The sequence below is a fragment of the Artibeus jamaicensis genome, unplaced genomic scaffold (assembly GCF_021234435.1).
Source record: "Artibeus jamaicensis isolate MK-2021 breed Jamaican fruit bat unplaced genomic scaffold, CSHL_Jam_final scaffold_666, whole genome shotgun sequence".
Lineage (NCBI taxonomy): Eukaryota > Metazoa > Chordata > Mammalia > Chiroptera > Phyllostomidae > Artibeus > Artibeus jamaicensis.
Window position 1 is genome coordinate 998029 of NW_026522053.1, and position 19384 is coordinate 1017412.

Here is a 19384-nt window from a genome sequence, read left to right on the forward strand (position 1 = left end):
TGTCCCCAGGAGTCTTAAAGTGATGGCTAGAGTAAGTGAGGAGCAACAGGCATTGGCTGGGTCAGGAAGGTGATGGCAGCAGAGCTGGACATGTGTTCTTAGTGGGAGAAGTCAGTGTTAAGCAGGGGAGCCACATAATCAAATATATATTTTTGGAACTGAATTGAAGTGGCCATGTGTTTTTTGTTTGGTTGTTGGATTTTTCTTTTCTCAAAACAGAGTCCTCAATTTCGCTGTTCATGTTGAATGCCCTACCTAGTGAGATTTTGTTAATGTCAGTGCTTCATGGTGACAGTGATCATTTGGGGGGCTTACATGAAGAAGGTGGCTTTTGCTCTTCATCTGCTTTGAGACCTACAATCTTGTATATGTAGTTGGAAAAACAGGACTTTTTATGGCTCTGTACATAAGAACAGAATTGTAATTTTGGAAATGTATCTTATCCAAAAAAGTTACCTGACAGGTAACTTTGCTTTCTCATTCTGGAACCCAAAAAGGGAGGCTCTCAAAGTTTGTCTCCATAGACTGCATGCAGTATATTGATGAGTGGGATTAATGACATTTTGTCATTTTTTTCTCCATTGTTTGACCATAACTGATTCTTTTAGTTTATCTATAGCTGCTAAAGGGAGGGACTTGGGTTTCTGTCTTGATTTTTTTTCCTCCTGCTTCATGTCTAGGAATATTTATACTTGTTTTGATTCTCCACTAGGATCATCCTGAACATGGTGTCCTGTTTCTTGTTCGAGAGCTTCTTAACGTGATCCAGGATTATACCTGGGAAGACAGCAGTGATGATAAAATCCGAATCTACACCTACATCCTGCATCTTCTATCTGCCATGAGTCAGGAGACCTACCTCTACCATGTAGACAAAGGTAGTTAGGTTCCCTCCCACCAAACTGCACTGTGTTGTTGAATTTCATGAAAGTCAAGTTAAATGTTTTCATTTTCTTTTCTTTAATCCACCTTGTGTCTTACCTACCATGAACTCCTAGTCCAGGGTCTCTCTAGATTTGCCCAGTGTAAGAATTACCTGGGACAAATCTTAATACAGCGTCCTGAGCCCCATCTGCCCCTTCTAAATTAGAATCCCCAGGAGGAGACCTGAGGATTCTAATACAGGTCTATATATCTATATCTAATACAAGTCTATATCTATATCTACAGATATAGACCTGTATCTATAACAAACATCCAAGATTTAAAAATCAGATGAAATCAGAGAGTCATGAATCCCTCTTTTGTGTCAGTGCTGTCTGTGGTGTTCTACAGAATAACCTAGAATGGTGTTTAAGTGTACACATGCATGAGCTTCATCCCAGGCCTGTTCCTAACCACAGCCTCAGATAGGCCTTGGTCTGGGGTATTTTTACCTGTTACTTTAAGTGAGGCTCAGCTAGTCCCTAGATCATGGGTCCAGGAGGAATGAGATGGCCTTTGGTGCCCCCTCCATGTACTACCAGCCATTTGAACTTGCTGTTACGAGTTCGGGAGTAGATTCCTCATGCTGTGTACATAACATGGGACAGTCTCAATTTCAGACCTCTGCCTTCTAAGCCTAAGCATCTTCCTACCTCAGTTCCAATTTCTGGTTTTAAAAAAAATCCCAGCACTTTTGTTAAAAGTGCTCTGGTCAGTGATTATATACTTTAGGATTTAAGCTACTGTGTCTACATTTGGTGGTGTCAGGGAACAAATTTGCAGTGGTAAAAGATATGGCCTTTTGCCATAACTCTTAGAGGCTTTTTACTAGCTAGGATTTGAAGGCCGACAATAAAGATGTAACTTAGGGAGGGAGGTTAGGGTAGGTGATGATGGCTCTGACAACCTGAGCTCCTACTGCATGCCAGGTGCCACACCAGACTCTAGGGGCCTCTTTTTCCTTTAGTCTTCTCAGCATCATAATGAAGGCAGACAGTACTGTCCCCATTTTATATACTATCATGGGGGAGACTCGGAAGGATAATGTTGTTTACCAGTTATGTGGTTTCAAGGACTTGGGGCCAGTTAGTGATTGAAGTGGAATTCACACCCAGAACTGTGGGACATATGTTGTGCTGCCTTCTTGATTACAAAATAACAATGTTTTAATTAAGTATAACCTAACATACATACCACTAACTATAAAGCTCAGTAGATTATCACAAAGTGAACACACCCAGGTAACCACCACCCACATCAAGAAACTGAATTTACTGGTTCCTCAGAAGTGCCTCACATGCTTCCTTCTAATCAGTACCACCACTTTCCTCTCCAAAGGTACGCCTTTCTCCTGACTTCAGCATCTCTAACTAGTTTGCCAGTTTGACTTTTGTGTAAATGAACTCATTTAGCACATTCTTTGGTATCTGGCGTCTTTCACTTGGTGTTGTATCTGTGAGAATTTTCTGTGTTGGAACTGTAGTTCATACTTTTACATTGCTGTATATTATATTCCATTGTGTGACTATGCCAGCATTCATTCATTCTGTTATGGATGAACATTTACACGTTTCCAGTTAGAGTTCTAGAGTGTTACAAGTAGTGCTGCTATGAACATTCCTGAATATATAATTCTTGGTGTACATTTCTTTCAGGTATATCCCTAGGGGTGGAATTGCAGGCTCGTAGGATTTGCTTATATTCAGCTCTGGTAGATACTACATCAGTTTTCCAAAATGGTTATACCAGTCGATACTCCTACAGTATATGAATGAGGATTCCATTTGCTCCCTTCAGTATGGTCAGTCTTTGCCATTTTGGATATTCTAATGAGTGTAATTTGCATTTCTCTGATGGCTAATGAGATTGAACACATTCTCTTGTATTTCTTGGCATTTTCATTTCCTCTTTAGAGAGGGGCATGTTGAGGACTCTAAACAGTAAACTTTTGAGGACCAGACACTGACATGGAAGTGGGTCTGTAAACCAAAAGCCCTGTCAGAAGAGCAAGCTGTCTCCTCTCCAGTTAATCTTCTGTATAAACCACACAGCCAGGGCAGACTATAGCAGCCAGAGTGCTAGCAAGGGAGTGTGGCTAAGTTCGATAGTTAGGAGTTTAGTTTTCTGGGGTTTTTTTTAAAATTTTATTTATTTATCTTTAGAGGGGAAGGGAAGGAGAGAGGGAGAGAAACATCAATGTATGGTTGCCTTTCGTGCATCCCCTGCTGGGAACTGGCCTGCAGGGAACCTGCCTGCAACCCTGGCATGTGCCCTGACTGGGAATCGAACTGCGATTGTCTGGTTCGCAGGCCCGCACTCAATCCACTGAGCTACACCAGCCAGGGCTAGTTTTCTGGTTTTTAGAAATGAAAACAAAAGGATGGGTTTTCTTTTCCTTCTTTTTGGCCCAGCTGTGTTTCCTTTAGATGCACAGTAATGACTAGAAATTTGTGTTGATAGGAGAGAGTCCCTAGGTTGTGGAGGCTTTCCAGGGGTTGTGAATTCCATTTTCTTATCCTTTTCTTATTCTAGGCAGCCTTTTAGACAGCAGTGACACCAGTTAGGACTTAATGAAAAACTGTGTTCAGATGTTTTTTGCATTTATGAAGAATAATGTGGCTGCTTTCTTTCCAGATTAACAGAAAAGAGTATGTTTTGAAATTACCTGGAGCAAGTACTCTAGTACTTGCATGCAAGAGAGTGAGTGTGTTTGATGTGGAAGGGAAGAAGAGTACTATGCACTGACTATTTGTTTACTGACTGTGCAGATAGAGTGTATCTAGTAGGAAGAGTATAATCTAGGATGCCGTTGTGAAGCCAGCATAGCCTCTTCACACCTCCATGCCAGCTGCCAGGCCCTTGAAGCATTCAGGGTTGTGACCCATGGGACAGACAGATGCAGAGATTTGGGGCTATTTTTAGTGACCATTTGCCAGGGATATCATTTCTTCTCAGGTCTGGACTCTCAGGTTCACTTTACACTCTGGCCTTAACCAGAGTTTTATCCTAAGTGTTAAAGTACACATTTGTTTCACCACTCCTGATCCACTTGTTTACTTTCTCTGTTACATTCACTGTGGCTTTTGCTAATGCCAGAATTCTATCCCAAGCCTAGATTTTAGGATCCTGTACCCGCTGTTTCCTCTCCTCCTGACATTCATTACACCCTATTCCAATTGCCTGTTTGCTTATCTACATCTCCTCAGTAGACCGAGAGCTCTGGAAATGCAGGGACCAGGTGGGCTTTGTTTCCCACAGGGTCCCTAACCAGCTTCGCTGATTGGCCATGGACTCTCTTAGACTTTCTCTCTTCTCCAGTATTGGGCTAAGCAGGATGAAAATAGATTCCAGCCTAGAGTCAGACTGGGAATTCTAGTCCTTAGCAGAGACATGGGAAATTCCTTCACTAGCTGTAGTTTTGCCACAAAATCAGATGGTGAGTGGCTGAATCAAATTCTTTTGCCTTTTACAATAACTGCCACCCTCCTCATGGTGGAAAGTTGTGTGACAGATGCCAGAACAGTCTTAGAAATTCTGGGACATACCCCTGTTGCCCAGGGCCTTTTCTTTCCAATCTGGTGTTGGAGGAGTAATTGCAAAGCAAATAGCCTAGAAAGTATTTCCTAGAAGGATCCCCACAGACAAGCACTTGAGGACTGGATTAAAGATTACCTACAGATAGATGCCAGGGATCACAGAGACTTACTATGCTCTTCACTTTCAGGCAGTGCCTGTACACCCTGTGTACAGATGGGTGTGTATATGTGTATGTTGTAAAGAGAGCAAGTGGAGGGCTGGCCCAGAAGTATTATAATGGCATCAACTGCTGATTCTAAGGGTGAAATGGTCTCCAGCGTACTGTTTCCCCAACTTTTCTATAGTCTTGACATTTATTTTTTCAAAATTAAAAGGTAGGCTGAGAAGAACACAGCAAATTATATTTCTGTAGAACCCATTTTATTAAAAAATGTTCGCAAACCACAGCAGATTAGTGCCAAGTGTGGCCACGTGCTTGTGGCCACGTGTACACTGCCACCCCCTCCCAAGGTACCAACATAGTCTCTGGTTTATCTGATGTCACCACACTTGGGACAATGGCCCAAATTTTAGTCTTCTGCTATATTAGAAGCAGCAAAGAACTGCTGCTACCTTTTTTTTCTCCTTGACTACATGGCACCTGCTGCTGGTACTGCAAAGGTTTCTCTCCACAGTCTGTGGATTTTTCACTGAATGGGGCTTCTGAGAGCACTGCTTGTTCATTCCAGGCTGAAATAATGGTGTTTGACCATGTCCAAGTTTCATACAAGGGGGAGTAATAAACTCACATAGGTATGGAGGGAAAGAGTAGGCTCTGCAAGGCTGTGTTGTCCTTTCATTATGGACCCTAAACTTCACAGCAGCCTTGCCCAGTCCTCACCCCCAGAGAAAGAAAAGAAATAAAATAACTGAAGTGTCACAGAAGGGACCAATTAAATGTATACAATGGAATACTTCCCAGCTATTACAAAGCAAACATCTGACCTGTACGTGCTGATATGGAAATAGCACCAAGTATGTCAGTCAAAAAAACAAAGTGAAAAACAGCATGCTGTGTGTTCTCTCCTTTCTTACCCAGAGGTCAGGCTGTGTATGCATTAACGAGGGAGGGCCAACTCATTCCATCCTTGCCAGGTTGTTGTGCCCCAGGTAGCAGCTGTCACATGAGGTGTCCAAGCAGAGACATTTTCAAAGACATTAGAGTTCGCCAGTAGGCATCCAGAACTTCAGGGTCAATCTGAGAGTATTTGAGGGATGACAAGGCAGGTATCTGGGTGTAGTACCTAACAGTGTAAGCTTCAGAATGGGACATATTGGTTTTGGATACTAGCTGGGAGTGCCTCTGAGCCTATTTTCTCATTTCAAAGGGAGATGTTAATGTCATCTCTTTCCCATGCTGTTTATGAGAACTTGCAGTAACATGTTGAAAGCATTTAGCCTAATGTCTGGGATATGGGAAGCACTCAATATTGGCCACTACTCTGATACTCAGCATGATTCTTGATGACCCCTTCCACACCCTGATCTCTGGCTCCATCTATCCAGAAGTCCAGGTATTTTCTTTGTGATTCAGAAGGCCTCAAGCGGTGAGAAATTTGGCCATTTCCACTTTTCCTGCCATTATTTCCTGACATCTTCTGACACTGTAAGTCACAAGACTGCCTCTCCCTGGCCAGGATGGACTTAGTAATGTGTCTCAGCTCTGGTTTATTCCATTAGTTGACTCCAATGACAGCCTGTACGGGGGAGATTCCAAATTTTTGGCTGAAAACAACAAGCTGTGTGAGACAGCGATGGCACAGATCCTGGAGCATCTGAGGACCTTGGCCAAGGATGAGGTAGGTGCCCTCTGTCATCCCCCGTCCTGCTGCTCACTCACTTTGAATGCATGTGTGTCCAGGGTGGGTGGATGTCTGTTCATTCTGGAAAGAAAACTTTCACGTGAATAATGCGTTTACGTGCAAACTGTGGCCAGAGGGCTGTGGAGCCTTTACTCCTGCTTTTTGCCTGCCTGCCAAGTTCCCCTGGCCATCTGCTATGTCCTTGTCCCCTAAGATTAAAAAGGAATTGAAATATTCCTATTTCCCAGTGACATCATAGCCATCAAAAATAGCACAATGTATTACTCCTGTGTTTGTGGTGATGCTGGTGTAAACAAAAACTACTATGCTGATAGTCATATAAAAGTACTATATACCATATTTCTAGGGTAACTACTCTAGTTCAGATATGTTTAGATTATAGTTATCATTTTGTTGTCATTGCTTGCAGTATTCAGTACAATACATATTGTATACAGTCAAACCCATGACAACTAGGCTGTACCATATAGGTGTGTAGCAGGTTGTGACATCCAGATGTGTGTGAGTGCACTCTGATGTTCGCCAACAAAATTGTCTAATGATATGTTTCTCAGAACATATCCTCATCGTTAAAATACATGATTGTCCCAGTTTTCTTCCCTAGTTATATCAACCATGGCTTCCATTTTTTGCAGCTTCAGTGCAAACATGTAGGTGACACATGGATCCCAGAGGCCCTGTCTCAGGTTGGCAGAGATGCATGTTGTTTGTTCAGACACTGTGTTAAGGCTGACTCCTGTAGTGTAGTCAAGGTGGGGGAAGTTGTAGTGCCTTAGTTGTCAAAGCTAGTGCCTGACTTTTCTCTACATCCTTCCTGTGGATCTGCTGGTGCTTTTCATTCTGGTGTTGTTCTTCATGGCTCTGAGCTATCTGCTTGAAGCTCTGAGAAAACCTGATGGCCCATTGGCCCATCCCTGATCTCTTCCTGGCAGGCCCTTTTTTTTCTAACTGACCTTCCCCTAAGTTCCCTTTTCCAAACCCAAGATGGATTTCAGACTGTTTGCCTTCCAGTGGCCTTCTAGCCCCCCCTTCCTCGCTGAGCCCTCCATCCTTTTCCATCTCCTTTCTGGAGTCTCTCTCACTCCCGGGTTTTTCTCCCACACTTCCTACCCCATCAAACGCTTTGAAGACAAAATAAAATCAAACTGGATATTAATTCTTTCTCATTTTCAGGACTGTATAAAATACCACCATTGCCCTCAACCCAATTCCCAACCCACCAAAAAATCATGTTTATATAGCTGTGAGTGTACACGGGTAGGCATACATATATATGAGTATGTCCTGGGTTCCCATTTCCCCAGCAGTATTCAAGCAAGTGTTGGAGAGTGGGATTTTTTTTTTCTGAACTCCATTCCCTGGTGGCCTGTGCCAAGGTCAGGGGCACTACCAAAGAGCCAGCCTTTGGGTTAGCAGTTCAAAGGGCAGAAGAAAACCACAGAACCACTGCTTCCAGGGGCCTCAGTGTCACACAGTCCTCTCTCTAGAAATGAAAAGTTTGTGGGTGTGTCCCACTGACTCTGGGACACTTAATGCATGGAATGCACTTGGCTGTCAGTAGTAGTGGCAACATTAGAAGCCCAATATTCTTCAGGAAGTGGATTATTAAACCTGAGTATTAGAAGAGGCATCCCCTCTCCCAACTGAAAGAACATGTGTGAGCTTTACCCTGGAGGTTAAAGACCCAGCTTTTCTTTTCCATAGGTTGTTTTCAGGAGAGCCCTTTCTACATATACAAGAAATGGAGTGTCTTTCGCCTCAGCCTGCCCTTGTTACACCAATTAGATTCCCTTTGCCCCACCCCCATCAGAGAAAATTCTTAGTGTCATTCCTGATTAAAAAAAAATTGGCTCTGGCTCCAGCTTCTATCTAGCAAGGTGCCTTGTAGAAAGAGCAGGACCCTGTGTTTGGCACTCACGTTTTGCCACATGGTTTGAAAGCACACTTTTCACTCATGCAACAGGCTGGATCTAATCAAAGGTTGCAGTGATGGCATAAATAACCATAGCCTAGGGCCCTCATGCTCATAAGATAAAGCTTAGAACCTCATAATTTGGAACTATTTTTATTTAACATTGGTTTCTTTCTCTTGGGGGAGGAGGCATTGATGGTGGTAAAGACTCTAAAACAAAATGTTTTAAAATATATTTTATTGATTATGCCATTACAGTTGTCCCATTCTCCTTCTTCATTCCCCTCCGCCCTGCACATCCCTTCCCACCCACATCCCCTACCTTAGTTAACGTCCATGTGTCATAAGTTCTTTAGCTTCTACATTTCCCACACTACTCTTGCTCTCCCCTTATTTTCTCCCCACTGTCTATGCTATTTATTCTCTGTACCTTGTCTCCCCTTCTCCTCCCACTCCCCTGTTGCTAACCCTCCATGTGATCTCCATTTCTGTGGCTGAGCTCCTGGTGTAGCTGTATGCTTAGTTGGCTTTTGTTTTAGGTGTGGTTGTTAATAACTGTGAGTTTGCTGTCCTTTCACTGTTCATATTTTTATCTTCTTTTTCTTAGATAAGTCCCTTTAACATTTCATATAATAAGGGCTTGGTGATGATGAACTTCTTTAACTTGACCTTTTCTGAGAAGTGCTTTATCTGCCCTTCCATTCTAAATGAAAGCTTTGCTGGGTAGAGCAATCTCGGATGTAGGTCCTTGCCTTTCATGACTTGGAATACTTCTTTTCAGCCCCTTCTCGCCTGTAAGGTCTCTTTTGAGAAATCAGCTGGCAGTCTGATGAGAACTCCTTTTTAGGTACTGTCCCCTTATCTCTTGCTGCTTCTAGGATTCTCTCCTTCATTTTAATCTTGGGTAATGTAATGATGATGTGCCTTGGTGTGTTCCTCCTTGGATCCAACTTCTTTTGGACTCTCTGAGCTTCCTGGACTTCCTGGAAGTCTATTTCCTTTGCCAGGTTGGGGAAGTTCTCCTTTATTATTTGTTCAAATAAGTTTTCCACTTGTAGCTGTTCCTCTTCCCCTTCTGGTACCCCTGTAATTTGGATGTTGGAATGTTTAAAGATGTCCTGGAGGTTCCTAAGCCTCTCCTCATTTGTTTGAATTCTTGTTTCTTCATTCTTTTCTGTTTGGTTGTTTCTTTCTTCCTTCTGGTCTGCTCCCTTGATTTGAGTCCCAGTTTTCTTTCCATTGCTATTCATTCCCTCTGCATTTTCCTTCATTTCACTTAGTGTAGTCTTCATTTTTTCATCTAATTTGCCACTAAAATCAACCATTTCTGTGAGCATCCTTAGCACTAGTGGTTTGAACTGTGCATCTGATAGGTTGGCTATCTGTTGGTGGCTTAAAAGTATTGGCTCTGGGGCTTTGATTTGTTCTTTGATTTGAGCCATAATTTTGTGGTCAGGTCACACCTTTTACATATGAGTGGTACAGCCTTAGGTGTTCACCAGGGCGGGGCAACCCAGTCACTGAGTTGTGGCGGGGTGGGGTTGTATTTGGGGGCGGGGTCAGAGAGGGGAAATGGCGCTTGTTCCATGTTCTTTCTCAGATTTTTGTCCCCTCTGCTGCTTCCCACAAGCAAATTGGGCCCTTCTGGTGCTGGTTCCTCGGTGGGTGCGCTTGTGTACATTCTAGGACCTTGTGGGTCTTGCCAACGAACTCTCCTGTGAGGGTGGGAGTCTCTCCCGGCACCTTTTCAACTGGTGTTTTGAGGCTTTATTTCCTGTTGCTGGGGTCCTGGGTTGCGCAGTCTGTCTTGCTGCCCATTTTTGCCTAGTTAATCTGCATGCAAATGTGTGACCAAGGTCAGCCCCAGGCTGCCTGCACTCCCAGGTCTGTTTGTCACCTTTTTCTGCTGCAACCTCTGTCCACTGGCTGCTGACCCTGCCCCTCTTACCAGTCTGATTGAATGGTTGTCAGAGTTCTGTACAGTTTAGTTTTCTATATGTTCTGGTTGTGTTTTTGTTTCTAAATCTTTGTTGTCCTTAATTTTGGTTGTGCAAGGAGACACAGTGTTTCCACCTACGCCTCCATGTTGGCTGGTAAAACAACATTTTAACAGAAGAGCAAATCTGGTATGTTTTTGTAGACCATTTGAACTTGCCAAGGATGTTCACTGAAAATGTCTGTTTGTATATGTACATTTAGTAGAAAAATATGAGTGAACTAAGCTGAGTGGAACAAGTCATCCTTCACTGAGCAGTATGTGAAATTCATAGGTGACACCACATGTCAAGAGCTTCAGAGGTGGAATATTCTAGAGCAGGGGTGTCAAATACATTTTCAATGGAGGTCACATCAGCTTCACCATTGCCTTCAAAGGGCTGAATGTAATTTCAACTCTTTAACATTAAGGAGTAGTTACATTTATACAGTCCTAAAATTATTTCAGCCCTTTAAAGGCAATCATGAGGCTGATGTCACCCCTGGTGAAAATGAGTTTGACACCCCTACTCTAGAGTCTGATGCCCTAGAAGAGCTGGTCAGATGTCTCTCCACTTGGTGTGGAGCAAAGCTGCCTGCTATTGGAAAACTCTAGTGTTGATGCTGATTCCATGTGTCTCATCTCTTAGCGTGGGTCACAGCCCTGCTTTCAAAATTATCCTCTATGTCCACATGAAGAAACCAGTCCTCTTTAGTCACAAGCTTTATAAAGCTGTTTGCTTAGGTATGGTGAATATGTGAACCATGCCAGATCCTTAGAATGAAAAACATGAAAAGAGTGAAAGCAGCTCTTTTCTATGTGAAACCTAAGTGGAGAGAGGAGGCCGCTTGGGGTCCTGAATTGGTTCCATGATAATGATTGTAGTTCTGGATCTTTGCATATTGGTTGGCATGCCTTATGCCTCAGACCCGTCTCTGATGATTTCAGTTTTAATGGGCTGTGCTTTTAACACATATGTGAATTGGGCTCTCTAGGGTAAAATGCTTGTTGAGAAGGTATGAAATAGAGAAATAGTTAAGAGGTTGTTTTCCTTTGACTTTTAAAAAATCTCTCATATTTCAATGCAATGTATATGAAGGGCCTCTCTTGGGGTGATTCTTTCATTGGCTTTGAAATAGGATTTTTTAGTTTAGTCCTCTAGATCCAAGCAGAAAATAGGGCCTTCACCGTCTCCAGGTGGTAGACAATGGTGTGTTTAAAAGGGGAACAGAATGGGCTGGAACGTACTGAATGCTGATCTCTGTCTGGGTTCCTAATTGGGGCAGAACTACAGTATCTGATTAAACAAAGAGCCCAGAGAAGGTAGTTGCCAGTCAGTTCATGGGTCTGTGCCAGTTAGGTACCTTTGAGCTTGTGACTGTCACCTGGTCCAGGCTGCTGCCAAGGTAAGCTCAATTTAGGGGGGGTCTGAGTTTCTTCATGGGCACTCAGCCACCTTAACTCAACTGTGTTCAAAGCTGTGTATTGTTTTGTTTTCTCCACTAAAAGACTATTACATATATTTTTTAGATTTTTAAAAATTATTTATTTTTAGAGAGAAGGGAGGAGAGTGAGAAAGAGAGGGAGAGAAACATCAATGTGTGATTACCTCTTGTGCACCCCCAACTGAGGACCTGGCCCACAACCCAGGCATGTGCCCTCACTCAGAATCAAACCAGTGTGGCCCTTTGGTTCTCAGGCCAGAGCTCAATCCACTGAGCCACACCAGCTAGGGTATTTTTATTTATTTTTCAATTACAGTTGATGTACAATACTATGTTAGTTTCAGATATAGAACATAAAGATTAGACATTAAGTAATCTCCCCTGGTGATATTAGTGCCCATCTGAACGATACATAATTACTACAACATTATTGACTATATTCCCTTTGCTGTACTTTACATCCTACAACTATTTCCTAACTATAGATTTGTACTTCTTAAACCTTCACTTTTTTCACCCAGCCCCCCCTCATCTGCTTGTTCTGAGTTTTTGTTTTGTTCTTTTTTAGATTTCACATATAGAAAATCAAGGTATTTCTTTCTCTGACTTATTTCACTCAGCATAATACCCTTTAGGTCCATTTGTGTTGCCACAAATGGTAAGATTTAATTCTTTTTTATGTGAGTACTATTTCCTTTTATGTATGTATCACTTCTCATCCACTTATGTATTGATGGGCACATGAGTTGCTTCCCTATTTAGCTATTGTGAATAATGCTACAATGAACATAGTGGTGAATGTGCTTTTTCAAATTACTGCATTTCTTGCCCTAGCTAGTGTAGCTTAGTGGGTTGAGTGCAGGCCTGTGAAGCAAAAGGTCATAAGCTCAATTCCCAGTCAGGGTACATGGCTGGGTTGTGGGCCAGGACCCCAGGAGGGAGTGTGCAAGAAACAACCTCACATTGATGTTTCTCTCCCTCTCTTTCTCCTTCCCTTCCCTTCTCTCTAAAAATAAATAAATTTTAAAAAATAGTGTATTTCTTTGGATTATTACCCAGAAGAGGGATTGGTGGACCATACAGTATTTCTATTAATTTTATGGGGAACTCCATACTCTTTTTGATAGTGGCTATACTAATTTGCAGTCCCCCTTTTCTTCACATCCTCACAAACATTTGATTGTTGATTTATTGATGATAGTCACGTTGATAGGTATGAGGTGACACACCTCATTGTGGTTGTAATTTGCATTTTTCTGATTAGTGATGTTGAGCAGCTTTTCATGTATCTGTTGGCCATCTGGATGTCCTTTGTAGCAGTGATCCCCAACCTTTTTGGCACCATGGACTGGTTTCATGGAACAAGAGGTGGAGGGACAAGAGGGAGAGCTCAAGCAAGCTTGCTGGGCTTGTGGCCTGGTTCCTGACAGGCGAAGGACCAGTATTGGTCTGTGGTCTGGGGATTGGGGACCCCTACTCTAGAGAAATGTCTGTTTTGGTGTTAAGTTGTATGAGTTTATAAATTTGAGGTGTTAACCCCTTATTGAATATATGTCATTATAGAATATCTTCTCCCATTCAGTAGTTTGTATTTTTGTTTTGTTGATGGTTTTCTTTGCTTTGCAAAAACTTTTTAGATGGATGTAGTCCCATTTTTTTTGTTTCCCTTGCTAAAAAGCAGGCATATCCATAAAAAGAAATATCACTAAGAGCAACATCAAAGAGTTTATTCCCTATGTTTTCTTTTAAGAGTTTTATGGTTTCAGATCTTATATTTCTTTAATCCACTTTGAGTTTATTCTTGTATATGGTATAAGAAAGTAGTTTCTTTAATGTGTCTGTCCAGTTTTCCCAACACTATTTATTGAAGAGAGAATCTTTACCTCGTTATATGTTCTTACCTTCTTTGTCATACATCAGTTGACCATATAGGCATGAGTTTATTTTTGGTCTCTATTCTGTTCTATTAATCTGTGTGCCTGTCTTTATGCCAGTACCATGCTGTTTTGATTACTACAGCCTTGAAGTGTAGTTTGATATCAGGTTGTGTGATTTCTCCAACTTTGTTCTTTCTCAAGATTGCTCTGGCTGTTTGGTGTCTTGGAGTCTCATATAAATTTTAGGATTACCGGTATTTGTTCTAGTATTGTGAAAAATGCCATTGATGTTTTGATAGGGATTGCTTTTGAGTCTCTAGATTGCTTTGGGTAGTAGTATGGACATTTTAATGATGTAAATTCTTCCTATCCATGAGCAGTGTATTTATGTCTTCAATTTCATTCTTCTATGTCTTACAGTTTTCTGAGTACATGTCTTTCACCTCCATGGTTAAACTTACTCATAGGTGTCTTACTCTTTTTGATGCAAATTTTGTATCCTGCTTCATATATCAGCTCTAATAGTTTTTTGGTAGAATCTTTAGGGTTCTCTGTATATAGTACCATATCATCTGCCTATGGTTTTACTTCTTTTCCAAAGTTGAAGGGATTTATATGCATAATTTCATTTGATCCTTACTTACCCTATTGGCTGGTATTATTACATTACTCTCCTACAGATGCAGAACCCAGGACTCAGGGAAGTTAAGCAGTTTGCCCTCCAGATGATCCATGGCAGAGTTGGCATTTAAACTCAGGCCAGCATTTTAATGACTGGGCCCATCTCAAGCCCCAGTGCCAGACAGTAATTTCTCTTTTCTGTTTTAGGCCCTGAAGCGCCAGAGCTTGTTGGGTCTTTCCTTCTTTAATAGCATCTTGGCCCATGGGGACCTGCGCAATAACAGGCTTAACCAGCTCTCTGTAAACCTGTGGCACCTGGCACAGAGGCATGGCTATGCAGACACCAGGACCATGGTGAGACACTTGGAGGGCCCCTCACCAAGCCCCTGAGGCACAGGGATTATATGGAGCTACACGAGTCTATGGGCCAGAAAGCACAACTGTTGTTAACATAGTATTAGGGCATGGCAATTAAACAGCCCTAATTTCTCCCTTCTTGAAAGGCACCAGGCCCAAGATTTCTACAGTCACTTCCTTGCTCTACAAAATATAACACTATTAAAATTTTATTCCCTCTGAATACTACACATTTTAAAAGATCAGTCATTCTTGATCACATCCAAATTTAAAAAGGGCAATTTGTAATCTAAGATGTTTTATTTAAAGATTATGCTTGTTTCTTCCCTCCCTTATCCTCCAGACTTTACCTGTTCTCTGCTAAGAAAAAAGTAGGTCACTTCTACTGGTTGATTTGTTGTAGCCTTGGGCTGTAAGGATAGAGAATTACGAACCAGAAAGGAGATGGTTCATTCTTTTTCTTCCTAGGTGAAAACTCTGGAATACATCAAGAAGCAAAGCAAACAACCAGATATGGGTCATCTGACTGAGCTGGCACTCAGGCTTCCTTTGCAAACGAGGACCTGACCCTGGGGCCCATCCCTAAGGCCTGCATCTGGGGCAGTGGGACCAAATCCAGAAATACCTGCTTTTTATTTTATTTTTACACATGATTGGTTTAAACTTCTACCAAGCTTCTTGACCTCTACCAAGATTATTCTGACAGTGAAAAAGTGGAATTGTAAGTGCATTAAAATTCAATCTTGTTCCCTAAGCAACAGAATACAGGTAATACTTTTCTTTCTGGTAGGTGTCTTTATTTTTAATTGGGAAAAGAGCCAGTTTCCTCTAATTTGAGTTTAGACCTTGGAGGATTCATAAAAGGCAGATGGCTCAGTTAATTTCTTTTTCTATCAAAAAGAAGCTCTTGATTGAACTTAGAACATATTCTTTAATGGCATAAACCTTTTGAAGGAATATTTATCGTCATGGCTGTTCATTTAATCATTTCTGATTCTCTTTATATAGGAGAAAGAGAATGTCCAAACATTTTGCCTGGCTTGCTTTGAAGCTGTAATTCTAAATAGCATGTGATTCTGTCTACTTTTTACCATCAGTTAGGTAGAATCTGAGTCTTGTTTTACCACTGATGAATTTCCACCGACATTTTATTTTAAACCAATAAAAGTATTAGTATTGATTGGTGGGGGGTCCCAGCCTAGAACCCTTAGTTCAGGAAAATGGATCCAAGTTATAGATGAATAGTACCCCAAACTATTGTGCTTTTGGAAGGTAGTCACTGGACATAGATTACATTTTTCTCTACCTTGTGAAATGCAATTCACACAGCTAATCTCAGTAAAAGTGGCTAAGATAATTTTTAAAATAAATTTAGATAAACTGATGTTTTAACTGTTTACTACTAAGAATGTACTGTAGATTTTTTTCTGTCCAATTTAATAGTGACAACCCCTCATGCCCCAAGGAATTCTTTTGAAAACACAGATGACCTCCACTAAAGAACAGCAGGTAGTGAAGAATGCCCCTTCATGGAACAAAACATACAGAAATTTGGAGAGCATGGTGACACTGACCAAATATTGCTAAGTGGTCTTTATTTCACAAAATTATTTCCAATACTATTACTAGACGGTACTATTTAAATAAAACAGTTGGCAAATTCACAAATTATGTGCCTTAAAAAGTAATTTCTTCTACTGTGAGGCTGAACACATCAAACAGCGTTAGTTCCCAAGCCAGAGTCAGCAAATCCTTGTCACTCTTATATTCTCCTGAAGTTGGATTTCCCCAGTAGATCAGGTATACATACACCAAAAGAGCTTCTGAATCATATAGCTTGGCCAGGCAGAGGCTTAGGTTTTCCATGCTCTTGTGAAGTTTTCTCCAGCCCAATACTATTTCAATTAGCCAGTCCCTAAAAGCCACAACCTACATGGGGTGAAGTCTAATCAAAAGATGATGGAACACTAAAAAAAACCCAAGAATTTTAGTAATTAAGGTAAAAATGAGGAAAACTTCTACATGAGACCTGTATTCATTTTCTCTCACTGCTTTCATATCAGTAAATTACTACAAGCTTAGTGGCTTAAAGAACAGTATTATCACCTTACAGTTCTACTGGCCAGAAGTCCAGTTGGTCTCAGTGGGCTTACCTTCAAAATGAAGGTATTAGCAGGGCTGGTTCCTTCTGGCAGCTGCAGGGGAGAATCCATTTCCTGCCTTTTCCAGTTCTTATAGGCTGCCTGGCTGCCTGTCTTGTCTTGTGTTCCTTTCCTCCTTCAAAGCCACCACCAGCTTGTAGAGTCTTCTACAGTTTGTCTCCCTCTTCCACATTAAAGGACCTTTGTGATAAGACTGGGCTTATCTGGATAATCCAGGATAATCTCATTTTAAGGTCAGCTGATTAGCAACCTTAATTCTGTTACCTAAAACTCCCTTTTATTTTGTATCCTAACATTCACAGGTTCTGGTGACTAGGACATGGGCATATCTTTGGAGTGGCAGGGCATTCTGCCAACTATAATCTTGAATAGTTATAAGTTTATAAAGTGGCTAAGAATCATGAGGTTTGGGGAACAGCTGGATAAGGGCAATTGTGAGGAGGGTTAGTCAGTGGGAAAAACAGCCAATGTGTTTGATAAAAGGACTTTAAAATAAGACCTTGGTCAGGCTAGACCTCCCCTGTCCCTCTCCCTGAAATTCTGAGCAAAAATTCAAAACCCTCTAGTTCTAATTGAGACCGGTTGAGAGTCAAGAAATGAAGAACAACATGGAAATCCCCCCAAAAACTTGCAGTTGGAGGAGTGTACTGGGCAAGAGAGACAGGGGTGGCTAAAGTCAATATGGTTTAATTCACAAAGGACAGGAACCTAGCTAACACCAGGTCAGAAAGGAAGTCCACCTATGACCTCAGACTGTTGCAAGACACAGACCTACTCATGTAAGCAATGGCAGTCTGTACAAACAAGGTTAAGTTAAATCTGAGGACACAGTGTTATTTTGCTATCTTGGCTGCCCAAACTTCCTGTTTAAGGCACAGAATTCAATAAACTTTACTGAGCAACTTTCCTCTTCAGTCATTGCTGATAGAGTGAATTCAAAAGTCAAATCCTATTAGACTATTTATACCATCACACCCTAATGAAAGCTATCACTATGGGGATAAGACTAATCCATCATCCTGTCTCAGAATCACCCAAGGGATGGCTAGCCATAATCCTTCCATATGAAGCAGTCCCAAAGCAGTGTGATCTCTTGCAAGATAAAAACCATTAGAGCAGTCAGTTGGTTTCCTGTTACACCAGTGGTCTCCAACCTTTTTGGCACCGGAAACACAGTTTCATGGAAGATAGTTTTTCCACAGATGAGGAGGTAGGGATAGTTTCAGGATGATTCAAGAGTTTCCTACTGTGCGGTCGGGTTCCTAACAGGCCCAGACCGATACCAGTCTGTGGCCTGGAGGTTGGGGACCCCTGTTTTACATGAAGTGAAACACTGTAGTATTGATCAAGGCAAGAAGTCTTAGTCCTCTGTCAAAGGAGGTGCCCCAAAGCTAACTCTAATTCAGAATCTAACATTCTAAGCATTTGTGTGGCCTCTTCCATTATCTATCTCAAGGCTGAATCCATGAAAGGCCAAATTCACATCCTGAGAGAACTGGCCCACTCGAGGCATTACTAGTACAGATTAGTAGGACTCCTGGCCTGGCAGTGGTTAGGGTCCTGGTAGGCCTGCCTCACCTCTGCCCACATTTGTCTCACAAACATCTGTTCCTCACTTCTTGCTTACTGGCCTGAGGAGAATCTTCCATGTGTCAGGGACTGGTTCATGAGTGTATCTTGGGGGACTTCTGGAAGTTTCTGTGAGCCACAAGGTTTTTCTTCCTCTGGAATATTTTAGTATCTTGATAAGCTGCCTGGAATTGCTATAGCCATCTCTTCACCAGCCTGATGAAGCCACCACTAATGATGGAGAAGAAAGGAAGAGTCTCTACATTGGGACTTCCTGCCATCTGAGACTGTATCTCCTGGTTGTTTAGGCCTTCCTGAGACAAGATATCTGTAGGAGGCATTCAAGCCAAGTGACACGGAAATTTCCCAATCATGTATTTTGAGAAGCAAAATGCTAGGTGAATGGAGAGAAGGCAGTCACATGTCACTAGGGTAGTAACCCTAGCCACAGGGTTACTACCCTAGTAACCTGGAGCTCTATGAGGCTGACTCTAGTGCTCAGGCTTGGGAACACTGCACAGCTGATGAGGCAACTTCTGGGGTCATCCCCACCAGTCTGTGCCTCCTGGCATTGGACCTCTACCAAATCACTTGGGATTCCTTCTCCATGATGGAAAAGAATCTATTAAACACATCCCTGGGAATTTGCTATTGGTTCCTGGACTAACCACTCTCAAAAATGCCTTGTTCAGAATTCAGTAAAAGCAAAAGCAGTAAATCCAGGCTCACCACTGGAGTTGGAAGGCAGGTAGCTGGACAAGATTGGTTTTGAAACACATTTCCCAGCAACTGATTCCTCAGCCATATTTGCTTGGTGGCAATTCAAGATGATTATCTGCCTGCAGCTATTCCAAGATTGGAAAGGAAAGTGAGTTTGTTATTTCTGTTCATCACTAATTCCACCTCCTGTTTGAGACTTCTGTTACTTCAATCAGAAGTCTTTTATATAATACTCCAGTGAGTATTCTAGGAGAAATTCCAATGGAGGGAGGTATATTTATAGCAGTGAACATTAGTATAGGGCTTGAGGTATAAAAGTATATAACACACTGCACTTATTAGCTAGATGATCCAGGGCAAGTTATTCATCCCTGAACCTCAGTTTCCTCATCTGTAAGATGGGGATAACAACAGCACCTGTTT

At 41.8% G+C, this 19384-nt stretch overlaps 1 protein-coding gene across 3 annotated transcripts in view; it reads left to right on the forward strand.

The window, feature by feature from the left end:
* VPS35L (VPS35 endosomal protein sorting factor like) overlaps nt 1–15463 on the forward strand; it is a 177054-nt gene extending 161591 nt beyond the window's left edge. The window contains exons 28-31 of one of the 3 annotated variants that reach the window (XM_037163428.2): nt 713–878; nt 6181–6299; nt 14361–14507; nt 14979–15463. In XM_037163428.2, the coding sequence (XP_037019323.2) occupies nt 713–878; nt 6181–6299; nt 14361–14507; nt 14979–15077 (531 nt within the window). In that variant the 3' untranslated portion in view covers nt 15078–15463. The remainder of the gene's footprint in view (nt 1–712; nt 879–6180; nt 6300–14360; nt 14508–14978) is intronic. The other 2 variants (XM_037163430.2, XM_053659497.1) reach the window with 2 other exon arrangements.
* The last annotated feature ends 3921 nt before the right edge of the window (nt 15464–19384 follow it).